Below are 21,531 nucleotides of genomic sequence, written 5' to 3'. Positions count from 1 at the left end.
GGGGCCGCCGTAGCTATGACTCAGTGGAAGCCGCAGGAGCAAAAGATGAGCACACACTGTCCTTTAAAAGTCCACTGAAGTTTTTGCCTTTTTGTTCTTGTGACACACAAAGGATCCGAAAAAAAAATAGAAGAGTGAAGCCTGCTGAAAATTAATGCAAATCGTCTCCTAGGAATGGTGAGGGAGCAATGAGTTCCAAGGTGTAAGGGTGCCAAAAAGGGATAATGGCCGTGGTATTGGACCGCGGTTGATCTAGGTTCATATAGGCCAATCATCCTACATCAAAGAACGGAAATGTACTGATAAGAGCGCCCGCCCCCTCTTTCAGACATGTAAAAATCCTACATTTTGCAGACAATGTAATTTCCCATTAATCCTCACTAAGCAAGGTTACCGGATGGAAAAGAGTGATTAGATGTTTCTGAACAAAGACTCTCTAGTCGGAGATTGGCTCGATGGAGGCATCCATTAAAACATGACATTTGGTGATGCCAAACAGAGCCAACTAGAAAATGAACTGATGGGTTACTTCCCGGAAGCAAGCATGGCAGCCTAGAGGCACGTGAACAGGGACAGCCTATTGGCAGCATAAGCCTAGGAGGGTTACCCAAAGGTTTAAGCTTATTTTAAGCCTAAAGATAGACACTCGTAGCAAGTGAACCATTGATTATTATTACTAAATGTTGTATCAACGTATTGTTATGGACTGTGATGAATAAATAAAAAAAATGAAAATGTATAAACTCTTGATAGCAGTCACTTTAAGTGTTTGCTTGGAAAATTCTGCGACCTTTCAGCTTCCACAACTGGTCTCTGTGATTGGTGAAACGCGGTTAATGACCTAGAGTGGCCCGAGTGCACGGGTTATTTTGATTGTATATTTCACGTTTGCCTAGTTTGTGCTGTTTTCCCCTTGTAAAGTGTCCAGTACCCTTGGCCCATGCCCGTTTCTATTCTGGGTTGAAAGTTCTGAGTAAAGGACTACCACGGCTTCCACTACCAAACACTTGTTCTTGTAAATTTCGTGTCCCCCCTCCCCCCCCCCCCACTTGTTTTGGTTACGTTTTTCCTTTGTACTGATCATGTGCTTGAACAGCATTGTTTTAATTTGTATTAGTAAACGATGCTGTAATTGCCTGTTCTGAAAGTGGCAGTGCAGGGAGAAGGGATAGCTTGGAAAGTGTTGCTGTAGGAGGAAAATAATCCCGCAGTTTAAACCAATGCACCCATAACATTTTACATTAATAGAGCCATTGTTGTTTTCATAAAGTGGTCTCGCCTTGAGTTAATAGTCCCTTGCCAATACCCCAATTGATTAAAGACAATGGCCAGATATGAGAATGACTCTGTGAACTGAATTATGGAAGCCTCAGTAAGGATTGTTGTGATCGTATCTAGGACCCTAATTAAATAATCCCAATTTATGCCCTTATGTGGTTATAACAAATCATACCCTTATAAAGGCATAAGAATCAAATCCATATTTAGTAATGGCCAATGCAAACCAAATACGGCAAGGCTACTTCCTTAGACTCCTAGAAAGTGCAACGCGTTCTTTCAACAAACCAAACCTCCAGCAACCTGGGAATTCCCCATGCTTTTGTTTTGATTTGTCCTAGAACTCCTGCGAGCACTGAAAGAACGGCCAGTTCTTAGTGACATCTTTTATTGACTTCTTATGTCCAACCTTATGTCAAACACGGCACCTTCCAGGTATAAATATACCAGCGTTTGCCTTAAGCAACACACGGTGGTTTGGAGCAGAGCGGCTATCTACTTATCCGAAGCCCAGCTGATGCGAGTGCCGAAGGAAGCCGTCCCTCCTATTTGGCGCACTGAGAAAGATGCTGTCTTCTCCTGCCGAGAAAATCCAGCTCCAGTGTTTCCAGTCACCCTTTCAGGGTACTGGGAAATCGAGTCCTGAGAGCGAGATACAAGACCTCCTTCATTCTGAAACAAAGGTACGGAGCTGATTAGATCCTTAGAGAATTCTTGAGTCAGATTCTTGGCAAAAACTAACTTAACTTAAACTGCAGCTCATTTACTCCTTCTCACGTACTAGGCTTAGGTTAGGTACATCGGGGTAGGCGTAAATTAGGAGCACCAGTTGAGTAAGTTTAGTCAAATTTTTTATCCTTGTATGTAACTGTATATATTTTATACCTTTTTAAGTATCATATGGCTCAGAAACCATATAAATGCTTTTACAGTATTATTCCAAAATACTCCTTTTACTGTACACACTTTACTTTATAACAAGTAGCAATTGTGGCAATTCATTTCTCTTGCATGAGAAAGAAGACTGCTCAATAAATAACACCTTTTATTGAAAAACGCCCGTATCTCTATTTCTCTGCACTCTGGTGAAAATAAGTATGCTCGATTGACTGAGTGAAATAGCTATCTATTGTTTTCACACGACTCTGGAGATATACTCCTTATTCTGGGGGAGCAAAGTTGTCATGTTTATGCGGTTGTCAGAAGCTGAATCCCTTCTTGTCTAATCGGGGAAGTTCACTCCTCCCTGTTCATTTGAGAGAGGTTCTAGTGACCTCAGAGCTAGCTGGCAAACCTAAATTAAGTCTAACATATTCAATAGAGACCTAATCGACCTCAGTCCTACGTCTAAACTATCGTTTGTTATTCCAATGCGCAGAGCCTATTGGGAAAATAGGAACTACACCACAGGATGTCACGGCAGCGAGTGGCCCCCTTCCCGATCCTCATGGCGAAGGTTTTGCCTATATTAATTTTTAGCCCAAGGCTTCGCATGAACTGAGCAAACTCGCCCACTAGACGCTGCAGGGCAATGGGCGTGCGGCCATTAACACTGCGCCATCGGCTTAAAGTGTTGGTATAGGCCGATGTCCCACCTGGGGTAGGTCAGCACAGTTGCTTGCCAGTATATCGCCTACGCTATTAATATAGAGATTGAACAGGAAGGGGGCCATTACGCATCCCTGGCGTACCCCTCTTCTTATTTTCAATTGCTCAGTACAAATGCCGCTATGGACATAATGTACTTTACCTCTGCCTTGGGCGTACAACTCTCTAAGGAAGTTCACAATGGTGCAATCCACGCCCATATTGGCCATGGTTGCCCATAACTTATCATGAACTATCAAATCAAAAGCCAAAGATAAAACTGCAAAAACTAGAAACAGATTGCCACCTTTCATGTGCATATACTTACCAATTTTCTGGTCTGCAGTTCCCAGCCAAGCCCTTAAACCGTACTGTAGGTCCCAGAGGATATTATTTGTTTTGGTCTAGTCCTGAAGTCGTCCTAAAAGCATGTGACCACGCGTTGGTATGAGGGGCGGGCCCTATATGCCGAAACAATGAGGTGGGGGATTCCAATATCTTCCTTAGGGGAATACAGATTAGTAAAATGTGCTCTCCATGCAGCCTCTATGATGGCTATCTCTGCACGGGGCTGTCTTGGACGTTATGGGAAGGAGAATTGAGGACACGCCAAAACGTGTATCTTTAAACGATCTACATGTGTCTGGTTTGTTCATGACCGTATGTAAATCAGTCAGTTGGTACATTTTCCATACCTAATCCACTCTGGGCTGGACTGGAAACCAATGTGGCCTTTATGAGCACAAATACTGGCTGTCTAGTAAGAACGCGCTGGCAAACAGCACCACGCCTACCTGATAATCCCCAGGTAGAGAAAGGAGCATAGAGCAGGCCAAGTGAGTAACCAGAAAATTAAAATATTCCCCACTTTGATCCAAAGCTCTTATGCCACCAAGCAAGCTAATAAAATCATTGGAATCCTCTCTAGAATTGCTTTGCCTCTTCCATATAAGCATCTATCCATTCATCCTTTCACCCACTGATATCTAGCATTTCACATTTACATTGTCAACCATTCATTCTTTCATCTATAAGCCTTTCACCAATATGTTCGTCCATCTGTTTATTAGTCAGTCCATCCGGTCATCCATATCCAAACCTACCCATCCATCTCCAACCTAACCTTTTCAGCCATCCGTCCATCCTTTAGCTCATCCATCTATCCACCATCCCTTTCACTTTTCCATTCATCCTTTCACTCATCCATCCACCCTTCCACTAATCCGTCAATCCATCCTTCCACTCATCCATCCATTTATCCTTTACACTTCTCCATCCTTTCGCTCCCTAATCTATACACCCTGTAACCCATCCATTCACCTTTTCCTTCATTATAACATCCTTTGTCCATCCACCATCCCTGTCACTCAACCATCCCTGTCACGCATCCATCCATCTAGCCAGCCACACTTGCACTCACTCATCTTTTCACCCACACATCTACCCATCCATCCTTTCACTCACACCCACCCTTTCACATTAATTATGAGCCTTTGTCTATTGAGCTGCAGACAGAAGAGGCCCATCAAGAGCTCCATCTCTACAGTAGCTGCTAAAGTGGGACGTTCACAAAGCCACGGTTCAAACCTATCCTTCCATCTCCAAACCTATTGATCAAACTCATCCATCCTGCCTTCCTTTCACTCATCCATCCTTTCGCTCATCTATCCATCCTTTCACCCCACACATCCTCCTTTTCGCTCGTATTAAACCACCCTTTCACTCATCCCTCCATCCATCCTTTCACTCATCCATCTATCCACCTTTTCACTCGTATATCCTTCTACCCTTTCACTCCCTCCATTTGTTCTCATCCATACTTTCGCCTCCATCTTCTGTTTCGCTCATATATCCATCCACCCTTTCATTAATCCCTCCATCCACCTTTATACTCTATCTACCCATCCATCCATCAACCCTGCCACCCAGCCAGCCACCTACCCACCCACTAATTCATCCACACATCCATCCACCCACCCAGCCATCCATTCATCTACTCTCACCCATTAATCCACCCTTTCATTCAGCCATCCACTTTCACCCCATCCATTCCTTCATTCACCCTTGCACTTATCCATCCATTCTTTCACGCATCCATCCTTACATCCAACATTTCACTCATTCATCCATGCATCTATCCATCCACCCTATCACACTCACCCCGTCACCCACCCCTTTTAAATCCATTATGGGCTTTTGTGTGCGGACCTGCAGACTGAAGAGGCCCATGAAGAACTTCACAGCTGCTGTAGTTGCTACGGCAGTGTGTTCAAAATGCCCCTGGTGCATGCACAAAGTGAGATGAGGGCCTAGTGCAAGGATAGAAATGGGATGGCTCTAGGCCTGCATGAAAGCCTCATGGAGAAATGTATGAGCTGTAATGTAAGCCCTGGATGACGTAAGATATGAGAGGCCATGGGGAGCGGGTAAGGGCTGTCAGAGAGGGCGGTGGGGTGGGATTAGCAGGTTTAGGCACCGGGTGAAACATAAGGTGTACAGGAAAAGCAAAGTAGGAGGTGTGCTGGAAAGGCAAATTGCAAAGAAGGGGGTGCACGAGCTGCATGGGAAGGGAAAGCAAAGCGAGTTGAAGATGAACAGGGATCCTGGCGCTGTATGAGGCCCAAGAGTGGAGCAGAGATTAAAAGGCAGGGGTCGTACAGTTCAGGTCGGAGCAAGGGGCCAAGAGGCAGATAAGGCAGCCTCATACATGCCAGTGCTGTGAGTGTTCTGGAGCTGCAGAAGCACGATGTTTTTCTCATGCTGAAAGAAAATAAAAGGAACAGGGGCGGGCCAGGGAGCCACACGAGCCTTTGGAGCTGGCTGCAACTTTGAGTCTTGCTATATCATGTTGTTCTTCTGTGCTGGGGAAATTAAAGTGCAGGCCCCAGCTTATGCATTGACGCTTACACTGCCATTAAACTGCTCAGAGCTACTTATTAACATGGCTGTGACCAACAGGGTTGAACAGCATTGTATCGGATTACAGATAAGACTGTCTACTTGTCCTTTGGACAAAATACAAATTAAAACCTCTTGCCCTCCTTAGAAATCTTGATGTCTCGGGCGTCGGGAGATAGGAATTCCCCACCCCTGGACAGCCACGGCACGTATGAGTGGGTATGCAATTTAAGGGAATTTGCACTAGTCACGTCACACATTAAGACCGGTAGTGACACCCTTCTATGATGGAATGCATACTACCACGGAACAACGCTGCAAAAGATATGTGTACAATTATGCAAACAGTATGCTCTGCTTTATCCTTTCAGATTTTCCTTACACAGAAGGATGATAAAAGCGAAACCGTAAGTACACGGTCTAGCTTCTCTGCAGAGTCTGGGATGGGTACACCTTAGCGTGTGCAGACCTCTCGACTCTATTCACCTGGTCCTGAGGAAACCTATAAAGATAGAAAGGTTGAAACATGTTGACCATAGCCCCACTATAATTGTGGTGGTACTATCTGGTCAATTGACACCAGTAGTGGTACCTCATTTATTTTTAAATGTGGCACATGACTCTGGAATAAAGTATATAGGATCTGCACTAGTCTGACCTGTTATCCTCAACACAGAAGCTACTAACACGCCACCCTACCTGGCCGAGAAAATCACCAGATACTGGGGTTAAAGCAATACACGATTTTACCTGGTTGGACTAGAAATCAGCAAATGCAAAAAGGAGATAAGACCAGAAAATATGATTTTTCCAACTTTACAACGATCTGGAAAAACACCCTGTGATGGATCAGATGTCCATACAAAAATATAGAAGACATGCTTCTTCCAGGACTGCATCGGCCTCTGTCCATACTAACCGTGTGTGTGTGTGTTTTTGTCTCTTGCGTTGAACACTAGAGAGAAACCCTACACCCCGCAATTCCCCAACCCCCCAAAATTAAGTGCAAATTTTGAATGCACTTCAGAGTTCTCACTATCTACATAACTGCTACACATTTGTTTAATTAATGCAACTACAATGTTTATGCTTTCCAGGCGTGGCAGGGCAGTGGGTCCAGGTTACACTAGAGTGGCAGCTGCCAGCTTCTAAATGAAAGGTGCACACGTTGGCACAGAAGCGGCGGGCTTCAAATAATGCATACCACCGAGGTGTGCACTGCGTTCTTCCAGGAAAGCCTCTTCCTCCGGTGAGCCTGGGGAAGGAAACGGTCTGAGTAACATGAACTGGGGCACACTGCACACATGCTCGCCGCCTGACACTTTTTTTTCTATGGCAGACCCTGCTATTTTCCAGCCGGTTAGCAGATTTGGACTTGGCAGCTGCTGCCAGCGCCGGGTGCAGCCTCCACCGACACATCTGTCAGGCCACGTACCCCCTCTACACACACTACTCTGACTTCAAGGAAACTGGCGGGGGAGGGAGACGTTGTGAGAGGCTGATAGCATCTGGTTCCCAGTGCTCCTGGGCAGGAGGGGATGAGCCATTTCCTCCAAACATCATGGAGGTATAGGGTCCCCCTCCCCCACACGCCGCTCCTTTCCAGCCCCTCCTGTGCTATTCCCATGCGCTCTGAAATAAAGAGCCTTCTGACAGGACAATGCAGCAGCAGAGCTCCGGCTCCTTCCAGCCAGCCGGGGCTAGAGAGGGGAGTAGGGGTCGGGGTATGCTTCACCTTTCACCCTTCTCTTCTAGGAGCAGTGGCCTGAGGGCAGACCTTCTTGGTATGTGTCACACAGAGAGGCAACCAGGAAGGCTTGTCACGTCATCAGAGCCCATGTGTGCATAGCACCTGGGTAGCAGGGCTTGTCTGGGCGTTTTTCAAGCTCTTAGGTGCTTGTATCTGCAGGACAGCAGGATACCACTGTGTTGGTCCACTCCCAGTAAGAATCCAAGAATGCACGCCTGTCCCGAAGCAGGTGAGGAGTGAGGCATTCTTCCTGACCACATGGGGCAATTACGTTTTACAATAAAAAGTTCAGGGTAGGCGCACACTCTGTAATATTTGTAGTTCACACCCTCGCTCTGCAACCACCTCCCTTGTACACATTATCTGCAAATAATTGCCTGTTTTTGAACTGCAACCCTCAAAACGTTTCTAGGAAACAGGCGCATTTGCCGTTCAAAACTGACAGGGTGATTGCGTGACAGTCCTGGCCTCCTACACAACGCAGACGAGTCCAGAGGTGTGGTTATTTTACAAGTGAATACACAGCTCAAGTGCAAAACAAAAGAGAAGCAGATTAAGCATGACGGACAGAAGAGGCACCCGCTGACCAGGCCATTAAAAACACTACCTCCTCTTCCTCGCTGATTCCGGGCCTTCAGCAAGGGGCTTTGCACTAGGCCCTGAAACTGGACAATCGCTAACCGCCTAGACATCGCCTTTCGTTTATTAATGACCGTGGTGCAGCACAAGGCAATGTCGCCGCCCGAGGGGGGCTTGGCTTGAAGCCCGCGCAATTAGACCCACTTCCTTGCTCTTGTTGACAACAATGGCCAGACTTAAGGCCCGATTAGAGATGGAACATTGTGAAACAAGCCTCTCAGAGAAGGGGGGCTAGAGCGTGAGGCAAGGACCGAACGTGGCAACGTCAAGTGCTGACACGCCCATGAGTCCAGTCCAGGTGGGCGGGGCCTCAGAGACCAACGGTTACCAACCCCACTTCCAAAAGAAAACCGATGACAATAGATCTCGCAAGAGTGCAGCGCAGGCGCTGTCGCTAGGCGAGACCTAAAAAAGTTATGCCTTATAAAGTTAGCAGTAAGGTGTCCATCCCCCAGGAGAGTGAAAATTGGAGGAAGAACCAAGCAAGTGAACGTGACAATGAAGCGAACCAATGGTAAGCAGTGTGTGTGCTCTAAGCTAGCTGGAAGGTAACAATGTGTCTTGACCTAGACAGTAAATGTGCTGCCTAGTATACAAGACTTGGAAAAAAAGGTGAATTTGAATGGCTTCACAAGATGGTGTATGAAGAGGTCTGGTGTTATTGGGCTTTAAAGGAAGTTTGTGAACAGCAGCGACACAGATTCCAGTTATAGCACCCAGGTTGGGCAGTAGACTTGAAAGTACGTGATACTTTTGCTTGCTTGCCAAATCCCTCCACCTGCACGCTGTTTGATTCTCAACCCTGCACGTGCCCAATGCTCATCTCGTGCTTGAAAATAACATGCAATCTTTTCTTACAGTTTGACCTTTCCTTCTCTGGACAAAGAGGCATGTTGTATGTAGCCTCAAAAAAAGCTTACTACAACTGGTTGCTGAAGGGATTGTTCAAGGACCCCCCTTGACACTTAAATTGTATCTCCTGCCTGTATGGAAAAATGAAATCAGGATTTCAATTTGAATGTTATTCAGTTTAAACAAAGAAGGAAATTGCTTATGAAATGGGACCTTTAGTCAGTATATGGTGTTTTGATAATCGTGTCCTCATGCATACTTCATTCATGAATTTTAGTATTACATTGGCTTTTTCGATTTACTTACACTATAATCTTGGTGTTCAAGCAAATTAAAGTAACAGTTCTTGTTGTGTACACTTGCAAATGCAGGCTTTGTTCACTATGCCTACGCCCTCCTCTTGAATTAGTAAAAGTTATGTTCCAAGGTAGTAAAAACCTAAGGGGAGCAGCATTCTCTGTAGTACAGAACAGAGTCCTCTACTAACAACAAATGCGCAGAACCTACTTAAAAACTTTGCACCAAAAGCGTGACAGCACGCACATACCACCATCCTTTAAATTCTGCGAGTTATAAAAATTTTGCAATGAGAATGCTTAAAAAATGATCTTATGACAACGTTACGGCGCAGAAGTAAACTGTCCCTCTTTGGCGGTGAGAGGGTTGGAGGCGTGTAAATTTCCTAATGCATGCCTTGAAACAAATGACTGAGTGGCAAGAATGATTCTTCTTTTCCAAATAACCCCAATTTGAGCGAACGAAGTCAGTTAAGAAATATCCCAAGTGTTGCTTTTGAGTTCAGAATCCTTTCCCAAAAGTCCATGAAAAAAAATATTCTTGACCCACAGCCGCATTTTTAGGACCTACCTGGCAAGGCAGCTGTCTGTGATGTATTGTATGATGCTTTCCCGCCTCATTCTGTTGGCTGTTTAGTGTATCCAGCCACATTAAAGTAATGCTTCCTTTTAAAAGCAATAGCGACTATTTTTCATGTGAGAATTAAAATCAATCGTCACACTGTCCCATTTTTTTTCTCACTAAAGCAGTCCCTTTTTGCAAAAATTGACAAAGGCATTAGCCTGACTTCATCTGCTGCATAGCTTTTGCGGATACCTGTGTTTACAAGTGTGCCAACTCGTAATAACCAGACTTATCGACTTTTACCAAGAATTGTTTCATATGTATGTCCTCTCCGAAATTAGTTGTAGATGAGTAAACAAAATTCGATTTTCGTACTCCAAAGGCTTGGAAAACTCCCTCATCTCTTTAAAACACAGGCTGTTTTTTGTGCTACAAAAATCCTCTGTTCCTCCTGCTTTGTGCCACCTGCTGTGGAAGTGCCTCCAGGTCCTCCTTTAGATCCCTCTGTTCTTCCTACTGATAGCAACATGGTCATTACATCTGACCCTCCCCTGCACGTTCCACCCAGCCCTCACTTGCCACTTCATATAATGCATCCAACATCTGTTATTGTCCTGCCACCCACTTGACTCCTTGCCCCAGTCTCACACAGCTTTCCTAGGCGTCCACCCTTCCTATATAAACAGCTCATCACGCTTGCCCTGCAGGCTCCTTCAAAAAGATGTGGGCAATTTATTAAGGCACTGCTGTTTTAGTTCCTTCTCCGTCACTGTGCCCACTTTCCCGATTGGAGGTATTTTGTTGTGCACCATTGTGTGGCACATACAGTTTCAGCAACAGTGGTTTTTCACATTTGGACATATTCACTGTACATGCCAATGTTACTGACATAATCTTGAGATGTGGCCATTAAGGAACTTTACCCACTACACTGCCCCCTGGTCATTCGAAGGTCCAAAGCTACCCTACACCCCATGACAATTATTTATTCTTAAAATGACAAAGGCTGACTTGATCAGACCTATTAAATCGTTAATGCTTTTCAATATTTGATGGGTACTTTTGAATGCAGGTGGTTTCTAGCACTTTGGGTTATTGCGTTTCAAATTCATTACTACACTAGTATATAGATCAGTCAATATTCTATAGACAAGATGGACGTCTGTGAATTAGTGCAAACGTACATGTGAAACCTCTGAGGTTAAATCATTATTTTTTTTTATTTTTTTTTTAGGTTCTGGAGACTCGAGCTGATGTAAAGCAGTCCATGAAAATATTTTGATGCAGACCCTGTTGGCTACTATCTGTCCCAATTGGAATACTGTCTCAAAAAAACAATGGCAACAATGACTTTTAAATTTCTACTGCTGTTTCCTCCACTGGGGAGAACTTTATTCATAATGCTTCTTGTATTGGTTTCTGTTGAATCCCATTCTCCAAATGATCCAGTTGAAATCGTACGAGACTTTGAGCACCAGTTGGAAGCATCCATGCATTCTTCATTTTCAGAGCCCAAGGATTCTGTTGGTCCTTTGATGGGAATTCCCGATAGCTCGGCAGTTGTTGGGCGGCCCTTCAGACTGATGGTCCCAACCGATTTGATTGCTTCTAATGGACAAGTTATACAGGTGAGACAGATTTGTCAAAAATTAAAATATCCATTGACTTAATGATTGTAAATGATAGCAAATGTATGCCTTGCATAACGGACGTGAAACTAGTAAAATGCTAATGAAACAACATCCATGCATTTGTAAACTACTCTAGAACTTATTGGAAACTCGGTAGCCATTGATATTGAGGTACCAAAGATAAAAACAATGTATTTTTCCTTATTTGGCTTGAAGAACAGACTAGCCTTTAACTCCAGGAGAGGGGTACAAGGATTTGCCGCAGGAGGAATTTAAGTCTGTTCTGACACCGTGCCCATACACTGGTTTACCGATTACATCTTTGGGCCGGCCAGATTCATACCATATTCAAATGCCGGAGGTGGTGTGCCCTGATGACAGTGACTATTGTGAGGCAGCCAGATGTTTTTCCTCCGCTCCTTCGGATACAGCGAAGTGCTTGTCACTGCAAAACACAAGTGTCCTTGGTACATCCCTGGAATCGGAGATGGACGTCTTTGGCGACCTCTCCTTCCTTGCATATCTGAGCAAGGAAGTGGAAGTTTTAGACCTACACTTTCCCACTGTGGAGGCTGCAGGGTCGGACTGGCCTATAGGGCAATCTGGCACTACCCGATGGGCTAGTCTGGCAGGTCAGTGTGTTGGCTGGTTTTTGGCTGTTTGTGGGCCTGTTCTATAGTCTGCTGACTCGGTTTTACTATCTAGTTTCCTGATAATAAAACAAACATTGCCTCCATCTAGCTCAAATCCCTGAAGTCTTCATTGCCTAACTCTTGTACACCGTGTTTTTACACGTGCAAAATTTTGTCAATTTGTCTACATAGGCCAGGTTTTTTTTTTTCAAATATCTATTTCACTATTAGGAGCCACATTTATTTTTGGTGCCTGGGCCGGTTTTCACCAACCCTGGCAATATCCTAATCAAAGTTCTGCAATTTGCTTCACTGTGGTCGGAACATCTTCTCCCTTTTTAAAAAGGCCCTGCTCAATGCCATCAACAGTTTGCGACAAGATTTCTTGCTCTCCTTTTGTGGTTGATCCATTCAGGTCTTGAAAGTCAATAACACTGCAACGTGGTATTTCCACATGCAGGAAGGCATGGGGTCCTAACCTCGTTTCCAAGTGGCCTTGGGCCACAGCGTAACTGCATAGGCACCACCAGTACCAGAACCAACAGGCTGAGTCTGCTTGATGGTTCCGACCACAAGTGACTTTCTCATCCATAAGTAGTCTAGACCATCCTCTCCCTTTGGGGCACTCCTCGATGGACCTCTTCACTGCTTGTGAGAATGCACATTGCTCACACATCTGTTCTCCAGTTTTTTTTTTTTTTTGCAAGTAGCCTTAGTGGATGCCTTTCTGTTGATGTTGAACTTTCCACCCCATTACAGATTTCCCCCATACCCTTGATTCCTTGGGTTTTTAGGAAATCTCACCAGGTCCTGTCATTCAAATCATACTGGACTGGCCAAGGAGGGTGTAGTATGTGGACCTCCTGCAACTTGCTCTGTGACAATGTTATCCATTCAGCTCTCGTCCTTCCACACAGTATGTATTTGGGACAGTGGAATTACTTTGTTGCAAATGAGAACATAGATCGTTTGAATGCTCACTTTGAGGTGTGTTGTGTTTTTTTTTTCTCTAGCACAGCCAGGCTCAAGGGTGGGTACAGGTAAAGGTTATATGGCAGCCCTTTTTGGTCGTCATTTGCTTCCATGATCACCTATCCTTGTTTAAATCCCCCAACTGTCCTTTTACGTTATTTTGTATAGGTTTACATACATCTTTGCTCCTACATTTCTTTTGTCATGAACAGGGGTCCCGAATCTGGCCGTAAAGTTCTTGATGTGTGCCCTACTTTTTGTTTTTTTAAACTTAATTTACTGAATTATCAAAACCACAAGGACAAGACCTGTAATGGGCTACAGTACTATTCCATTGAGATAGCATTTTGCAATGCCGACATTTAACCTGCCCATAGTGTGTCTGTCACAGAATGGAAAGGGTATTTAGTTCCAGCAGATGCTCACTTATACAATGCAAGTGATAATCCGACCCCAGGTATTGTGGCATGGATTACCAAATTTTGCGGCACAAATATGGAATCTTTGCGGTGCAGATGTGAGAATTTTGAGGCAATTTTGCGACACTTAATTTTGCAAAAATAACTGTCCCCTGGGCCGCCAGAGTAGGCAGCGGGCCCAATAAATTAAAAAAAAAAATATATATATATATATATATATATATATATATATATATATATATATATATATATATATATATATATATATATATATATATATATATATATATATATATATATATATATATATATATATATATATATATATATATATATATATATATATATATATATATATATATATATATATATATATATATATATATATATATATATATCTTCTCCACTCCTTGCCTCGGAAGTAGTCACCGCCTGCCAAACCAACGGGTGTCTCGTCTGTATCAAAGACCTCCGCTGCCAGGTCTTTTCGAAGAAACCTCAACGGGCAGAAAAACCACACGCTGACGAGACCGTGTACCGGACAAATTAAATTTTATTTGTCAGAGCCCTGGACGCGTTTCGCCTGACCAGCAGGCTTGATCACCAGATCATATATATATATCAATTGCTTTTCCCACCTTTTACCCTTTGTCTTATCCCACCAAATTATTACGTTGACTGAGTGAAAGATGATATATTGAATGGCCAGCTCCTTGTAGAATATATAGGCAGCAGGAAAGGCAAAGCTGTCCATAGGTGGACTTGGTCTCAGTGGATCATCCTCTGCATTAAAAACGTGCTATGTCCTTGCTAGACAGGAATCGCCAGAGGGAATCCGTGCTCATTTCACCAGATTCAAATGTTTCAACATGGGCTTCCATTCATACTTTTGCAAAGCACTATTGCATGGACTCAGAAGTCGCAAATGATGGCCATCTTTAGCTTTTTGCTTGCTGCAGGATTTCCTAGTCTGGCCAGTCCTTCAGACCCATTTACTTGGAGTGTTGAGCAGGAACACTGTGGGTGGCATTCCCCTCTCGGCAGCAAACTGGTCACTGCTGGTACAGGGCTGTGCACATCTCTTGTATCTATCTATTGTAGTGGGTAAACTGTTCCACAGTGCAGGATGTGCCTGGGGCAGGGCCATGCTGCCAGGCCTGCTCCTCAACCTGGTAGCCCATGTTATCCGGCTGTGCCATGGTAATTGTGGTTTCCCTCAGCGGATACAGTGTGTTTCTCATGAATGGAGGGGGCTCACGTACCTAGCCTGTATTAATTGGACACCCCTCGCACCCCCAAATTGTAGCCTCTTGCCTGACCCTCGGCTTGTTCTCATCCGGATCGCTTCACGTATTTGACAGGTTACCAGGAAGGTATGGTTGGTATGCCGCCTTCCTTATTGATGGACTTATAATTCATGTTGACGGATTATAGGAAGAGGTTTCCACCAACTCTACAATCTCAGGAGGTACCAGTACACGATCAGCGCCCACGCTCCATTCCTGCTGCTCCTGTTACAAATAGGGAGTTACTGCCAGAGCCCTTACCAAGATCACCTCAATCAATGCCTCAACAGGATCCAGTCACCTTGGATGATGACCAAAAAGAGGGTGAGATAACAGACCTGAACAAGGAATGGGATGCTTACCTTATTCCTTCGCCTGCTTCTCCCTCTCCAGTGCCGATTGATTCACCGCCAGTGGATATTAGCAGATTTCATAATTTGACGGAAAGGGCAGCAAAAAGATGTGATTTTGTACGATTTCAAGGAGCCATACAGGAAATAGGTTTGTGCCATCCCGATTGTTAACCATGTTTGTGAGGAAGGCCTAAAGGTCATGAAGACACCGGCTACGTTTAGTGGGTCATCACAAACTGGACTCTGTCATATCTCAAGCTGCTCAGCAGGAGTCCAAAACTTTGTCGGCCCAGATTAAACCGCCTCCTGACAGAGGGTTTGCGTTTGGATAATGCAGGGAAAAGATTTTCTTCCAGGTCTGCTCTTCTCGTCAAAGCTGCGAATGCCCTTGCCATTCTGGGCAGATATGACAGACAGATGTGGTGCGACCTGACACCTTACATAGACCTGATTCCTGAGGATAGTAGACAAGAGGTCAGGAAGATCCTTCAGGAAGGAGAAAGGGCTTTGGATGAAGTCATTAATTGCGCCATGGACATCGCGACCACTGCTTTTAGATCACTTGGAGGGGCGGCCGTGCTGCGCCGTCAAGGATGGCTGAAAGCCACAGCTTTTAGGCCGGAGGTACCGAATAAGATCTTGGATCTTCCCTTCGATGGGGAAGCTTTGTTTGGGAACCATGTGGATGATGCGTTGCTTAGCATAAAAAAGGATACAGATACCGCGAAAGCTGTGGGCACTCTACAGTACCGGAAGGTGACCTTTCGAGGAGCTAGGGGTAGAGGCCAGACATCATAAAGAGGGGGTTACCAAAGAGCAGATATCCCCCCAACTCGACATCTTCACAACTGTACTGGCAACAGTACGGACAACGACAGACGGGGGGCTATAAAAAATCTGCTCCTAGAGGAAGAGTAGGTCTTCCAGGGAAGGACAACTCGCGAAGACCATGACAACCTTCAGGATCTGGCTAAATTTATCCTTCTCCCTCCGCAAGTTCCCCTGGGTGGGAGAATATCTAATCCTCTTCATTATTGGCGAAAAAAACTACGGACCGATGGGTCCTCAATCTAATACAATTTGGACACACTCTAGAGTTCATTCAAATCCCCCATTGTACTCCTCCGAGGCGTCAGGAGGTCAAACATCTACATCAATCAATCAATCAAGATATTTGTATAGCGCGCTACTCACCCGGAGGGTCTCAAGGCGCTTGGGGGAGGGGGGTCCGCTACTGCTCGAACAGCAAGGTCTTGAGTTACTTCCTGAAGGAGAGGTGGTCGTGGGTCAGACTGAGGTGGATGGGGAGGGAGTTCCAAGTCTTGGCTGCCAGGTAGGAGAAGGATCTTCCTTCCATGGTGGCTCTTCGAATGCGTGGAAAGGCGGCAAGTGCGTGGCTGGTCGATCGTAGCTGGCAGGTGGGAGTGTAGAAGGTCAGGCGGTTGTTGAGGTACCTGGGGCCCAGGTCGTGGAGGGCCTTGTGTGCGTGGGTGAGTAGTCTGAACGTGATTCTCTTGCTGACGGGGAGCCAGTGCAGGTCTCTCGTGTCCGGACATGTGGCTGTGTCGGGGGATGTCCAGGATGAGTCGTGCGGAGGCGTTCTGGATGCGTTCGAGTCTTTTCTGAAGTTTGACTGTGGTTCCGGTGTAGAGGGTGTTTCCGTGGTCCAGTCTGCTGGTGACAAGTGCCTGTGTGACCGTCTTCCTGGTTTCGGCGGGGATCCATCGGAAGATCTTTCGGAGCATGCGTAGGATGTTGAAACATGATGATGAGACTGCGTTGACTTGTCTGGTCATCGAGAGGGAGGAGTCCAGGATCAAGCCCAGGTTGCGTGTGTGGTCTGTTGGTTTGGGTGCGCTGCCCAGGGCAGGGGGCCACCAGGAGTCGTCCCAGGCAGAGGGTGATGATCCAAGGATGAGGACTTCCGTCTTGTCTGAGTTCACTTTCAGGCGGCTGTTCATCATCCACTCGGCTAAGTCTTTCATCCCTTCGTGTAGGTTGGTTCTGGCAGTGGCTGGGTCGTTGGTGAGGGAGAGGATCAGCTGGGTGGCGTAGGAGATGATGTTGAGGTTGTGTTGGCATGCGATGGCTGCGAGGGGGCTCATGTAGACGTTGAAGAGGGTGGGCCGATGCGCTTGGAGATTCGAGCAATGCTCCAAAAGGGAGCAATAGAACCAGCGCATTCCCCATAGAGGAAGGGGATTTTATTTCTGTTTTTTCCTAGTCCGAAAGAATGTTCTTAAATGGCATTCAATTCTGGACCGGAGATCTCTGAATACTTATCTCACCAAAAACTACTTTCTGGATGGTTTCCCTCCAAGCCATTTTGCTACTCTTAAACCTAGGGGATCATATGAACACCTTAGACCTGCAGGATGCATATTTCCACATCCCCATTCATCTTTTCCACAGGGAGTACCTTTGATTTGCATTTGCCGGAGACAATTCCCAGTTCAAGGTATAGCCATTCAGCCTCAAATCAGCCCCAAGAATTTTTACAAAATATCTGGCTCCAGTGGTGGCTTTTCAAAGGAGACAGATACCAAGTGTTTCCTTACCTGGATGACTGGTTAATCAAAGCACCTTCTCGAGCATTGGCTCAATCAACAGTGGCATGCGTAGAATTGTTTGCTGAACTGTGCCTGACTCTGAACATGGAGAAGTCATCCCTCCATCCTGCAAGAACCTATGTTTTTGGGGGCGATTCTGGGCACCATAGTAAACAAGGAGTTGCCTTCTGTGGAAAGACAGCGGAGGCTAATCTCTCTATCCCAGGGGTTTGCAAAAAGAAAGTGTCTTTCAGTACACCGTTACAAGTGACTACTGGGAACAATGTTCTCTTTTATTCCTCTAGTTTCGTTCTGCCGATTGAGAATGCGTCCGTTGCAGTGGATTTGCAATGGCGTCAAGCAGTGGGATCCTTCGACATTGTAAAAATCACACCGGCCATGGTTCAAGCAGTGGCGTGGTAGACTCGGCAACAAAATATCTGTCGGTCTTTCCTTACCGACCCGGCTCCACTGGTCATTACCATTATGCATCCGAATTCACTACGTTTAGCGGCCTGGCTCCTGAACACTGTGAATTTCAACATCTAAATATTTCATCAGAATGCAGAGATATATTGTCAAAGGCCAGAGCGGAGAGTACAAAAAGAAAATACAGGATGAAATGGAAGAGGTTCTGTATATGGTGCCAGGAAGCTAATATTAATCCTCTGAGGTCGGCACCTCATGAGATTATCCCATATATTCTGCTCTTAGCAAAATCTGGCTTAGCTCATACTTCTACTAAAGTGCATCTGGACGCTATATCACGTTACAGAAGAACTTTCTTGGTACCATTGTTGTGGTCTGTTAGAATCATCAAACAATTCATGAAGGGGTTATTTCAAACCTTCCCTCCGGTAAAGCCTCCACCATCTCTCTGGCAGCTGAACATTGTATTATCTCAATTAATGAAGCGGCCCTTCGAACCCATTCACAGGGCGGATCTCAAATTCCTATCGTGGAAGGTAGCTCTTCTCATAGCACTCACTTCGGCCAGGAGAGTTGGGGAGTTATAGGCTCTCACTATACAAGAACCTTTCTTGCAGGTTAAGGAGGACCGGAGTGTTCTCGGAAAGAATATGAAATTCATACCCAAGGTGCCTTCAGACTTTCATTTGAATGAGCCACTAATTCTTTAGAGATTTTTTCCTCAACCGACTACAGCAGCGGAGAAAGCTCTTCACTCACTAGATGTACAGCACTGTCTCAAGGTCTATTTACAAAAGAGAAAACCTTTCTGAAAGTCTTTATAACTTTTTGTATCTTTTAGTATGCCCAGGAAGGGTTTTCCTCTATCAAAAAGAGGGATTTCCCGATGGATTTCCAGTGGGATACAATATTGTCAGGCGGCGGGGAAGCCGTTGAATGCGTGGTTTTGTGCTCATTCTACAAAAGCAGTGTTCACTTCCAGTGCTTTGTTTGCTGGGGTGCCTGTCCAAGATATCTGCAGGGCGGCTACCTGGAAGAGTACGCACACCTTCACTAGACATTACTGCCTGAAGCAGCCGCTGAGATGGTTGTGGCAGTGGGACAAGCAGTGCTGAGAAACCTTTTCCAGTGACAATAAGCCCTCTTTCTCATGCCTCCTTCCTTTGTGTTGCATATTCACATTTTATTGTTATGCTTTATGGTGACACAGGTTAAGAGTGTTATACATTTTATTATCTTAATGTTGAAAGTGATCTCAATGTTGGAAGACATCTACAAGTATATATGTATATAGAGTGCAGGTTTCAATCCAAATGCTGCCCGAAGTCAGATTTCTACTCCATGAAATGTGCTGGTTTACTGCTTGCTATTCTGATTCAGGCATGTGAACCTATGAAATCTCCAATACTGGAGTAAGAAAACAAGTTACTTACCTGTAACTGTAGTTCTCCAGTATTGGAAGCTTTCATAGATTCACATGCGACCAATCCTCCTGCCCCGAGAGGCTCACCTTTTGGAGTTTTGGCACAAAAGATATCTTAGGCACAAGCACTCGAAAATCTGAGGGGCAAAAGGTTCTCTCAGGAGTGTTCTAGAGGGTGAGAGGTTCTGATTGGTTCAGGAACAATTTTGGTCTCTTTTACATAACAAGAGTTATGGGTTGCAAAATGAAAATGGGCCCAGGCCTCCTTTTAGTTTGGTACTTATCTAAGCACTGCTTTTTTATATACCGGGGACTCCCATCTCGATGACTGGGAATGATTCCAGCATGTGAATCTATGAAAGCTTCCAATACTTTAGAACTACAGTTACTAGCAAGTAACTTGTTTTCTTCCCTCTCCCTGAAGCCTAAAACCCTTCCCCTTTACATACACTACCCCGACAACCCTCAACCCTGTGCTGTCCCTGAAACTACCCCAACCGCTTCCACATACCTGAGACCTGACTGAGAGAGCTCTATAATTACTCTAAAAGCTCCTTGAAGGATTTACCTGCCCCAATTATTATTATTATTATTATTATTATTATTATTATTATTATTATTTTATTTTTTGTATAAAAAGATTAATCAGTCTTAATCATAGTTTTTGTAATGCTGCAGTTGCTTCATACCTGATTTTATAGATCACAACCTCTCCTCTTTAAAACCCAATCTCTTTAACCTAATCTCCACCTGCATATTTATCTCCCCAACCACTCACTTAATACCACATAGCCCTCACTAACGATCACACGTAGCTGGTAGTCATATAAACTATCACACAGTAACTGGAGTAAATGCATGCAGGTTTTTTTAGAGACCATATGACTAATCACCATAACCAACCATAATCACTGGACTAATCACTAACCTTGGGGTTCCGGAGTAGTGTACTGGAAAAGCTATATAAATACAATTACTAACTTTCTTTTGGTATTTCAACGCTGCAACTAGAAAATAAAATACCTCATTCATAAACAATACATACAATCCCCTAATGTCAGGGCTCTAGTGTTTTATAAGCGGATTCAGGAGTCCTATTCATCTCAAGTTAATAACAGTTTATATTCCCCATTGACTGTAGGCAATATTCAGGTTAAGCACCACTAGTAGTCAGAGTCTCAGGAGTCCCACTCTGACTTTCCATTAAAGTCAAAAGTGTTCCAGTGCTGAAGCACCATCTGGCAAGCAAGTTGCCCCGGAGCCAACTGACCTAAAATCAATTTTATCTCACCAACGGAATCGGAGTGACTGGTGTCTGAGTTTGCTGCCCCCCCTCCCCACTCCTCCGTGCGCCTTGATTTCATGCATGGCCCCGGAGGCCTGGGATCGTCTGTCCTCTAGTTCCTCCTATGAGGTCCTGCAGTGGAAGCGACTAGGGGTTATGGATGCTCCTCCAAGCTAGGCAAGTATTCCGGCTCGTCCCACCGGTAGTGGGATGGCGTGATGATCCTGGCGCTGGACACATACAGGGTTGCTGGCTTTTCACCAACATGAGCTATATGTCCTGCTCAATTTCGGTAGTACTCAACGGAAGCCCTATCCTCTGACTTAACCTGCAAATGAGTGATGACCTGTTCAATGCAGCAACAATCATGTCTTACTTCACAGCTGCCCTCCCGGCAAATGAGGGTCTCTGACTGCCCCCGCATGTGGGTAACGACCCAATTGATGCACCAACAGTCTTAACCCACCTTGATACTGGGTCCACTCGCCTGAATTTCCCTCTGGAATTCACTCTCGTCAAGCAGGCAGGCGCTGGTGCCCCGGGCTCTTATATTTCTTTCTGCATGTCAGTTACTTGTGTTTCAGTTCAGGGAGGACCTGGCCTGGCAGTTCAGTTCAAGTCAAGTCAAGTCATAGGATTTGTATAGCTCACTACATACCCAGAGGGTTTCAAGGCGCTTAGGAAGGG

General features: G+C 45.1%; 1 protein-coding gene across 2 annotated transcripts in view; it reads left to right on the top strand.

Moving 5' to 3' along the window:
• DAG1 (dystroglycan 1) overlaps positions 1–21,531 on the top strand; it is a 150,684-nt gene that overhangs the window by 64,380 nt on the left and 64,773 nt on the right. For both annotated transcript variants that reach the window (XM_086938818.1, XM_086938819.1), the window contains exon 2: positions 11,100–11,493. In XM_086938818.1, coding sequence (XP_086794944.1) covers positions 11,203–11,493 — 291 coding nt within the window. In that variant the 5' untranslated portion in view covers positions 11,100–11,202. The remainder of the gene's footprint in view (positions 1–11,099; positions 11,494–21,531) is intronic.

The sequence above is a fragment of the Lissotriton vulgaris genome, chromosome 9 (genome assembly GCF_964263255.1).
Source record: "Lissotriton vulgaris chromosome 9, aLisVul1.2, whole genome shotgun sequence".
Classification (NCBI taxonomy): Eukaryota; Metazoa; Chordata; class Amphibia; order Caudata; family Salamandridae; genus Lissotriton; species Lissotriton vulgaris.
The sequence above is the reverse complement of the archived record's forward strand: the minus strand, read 5'-3'. Positions and strand labels throughout refer to the sequence as shown.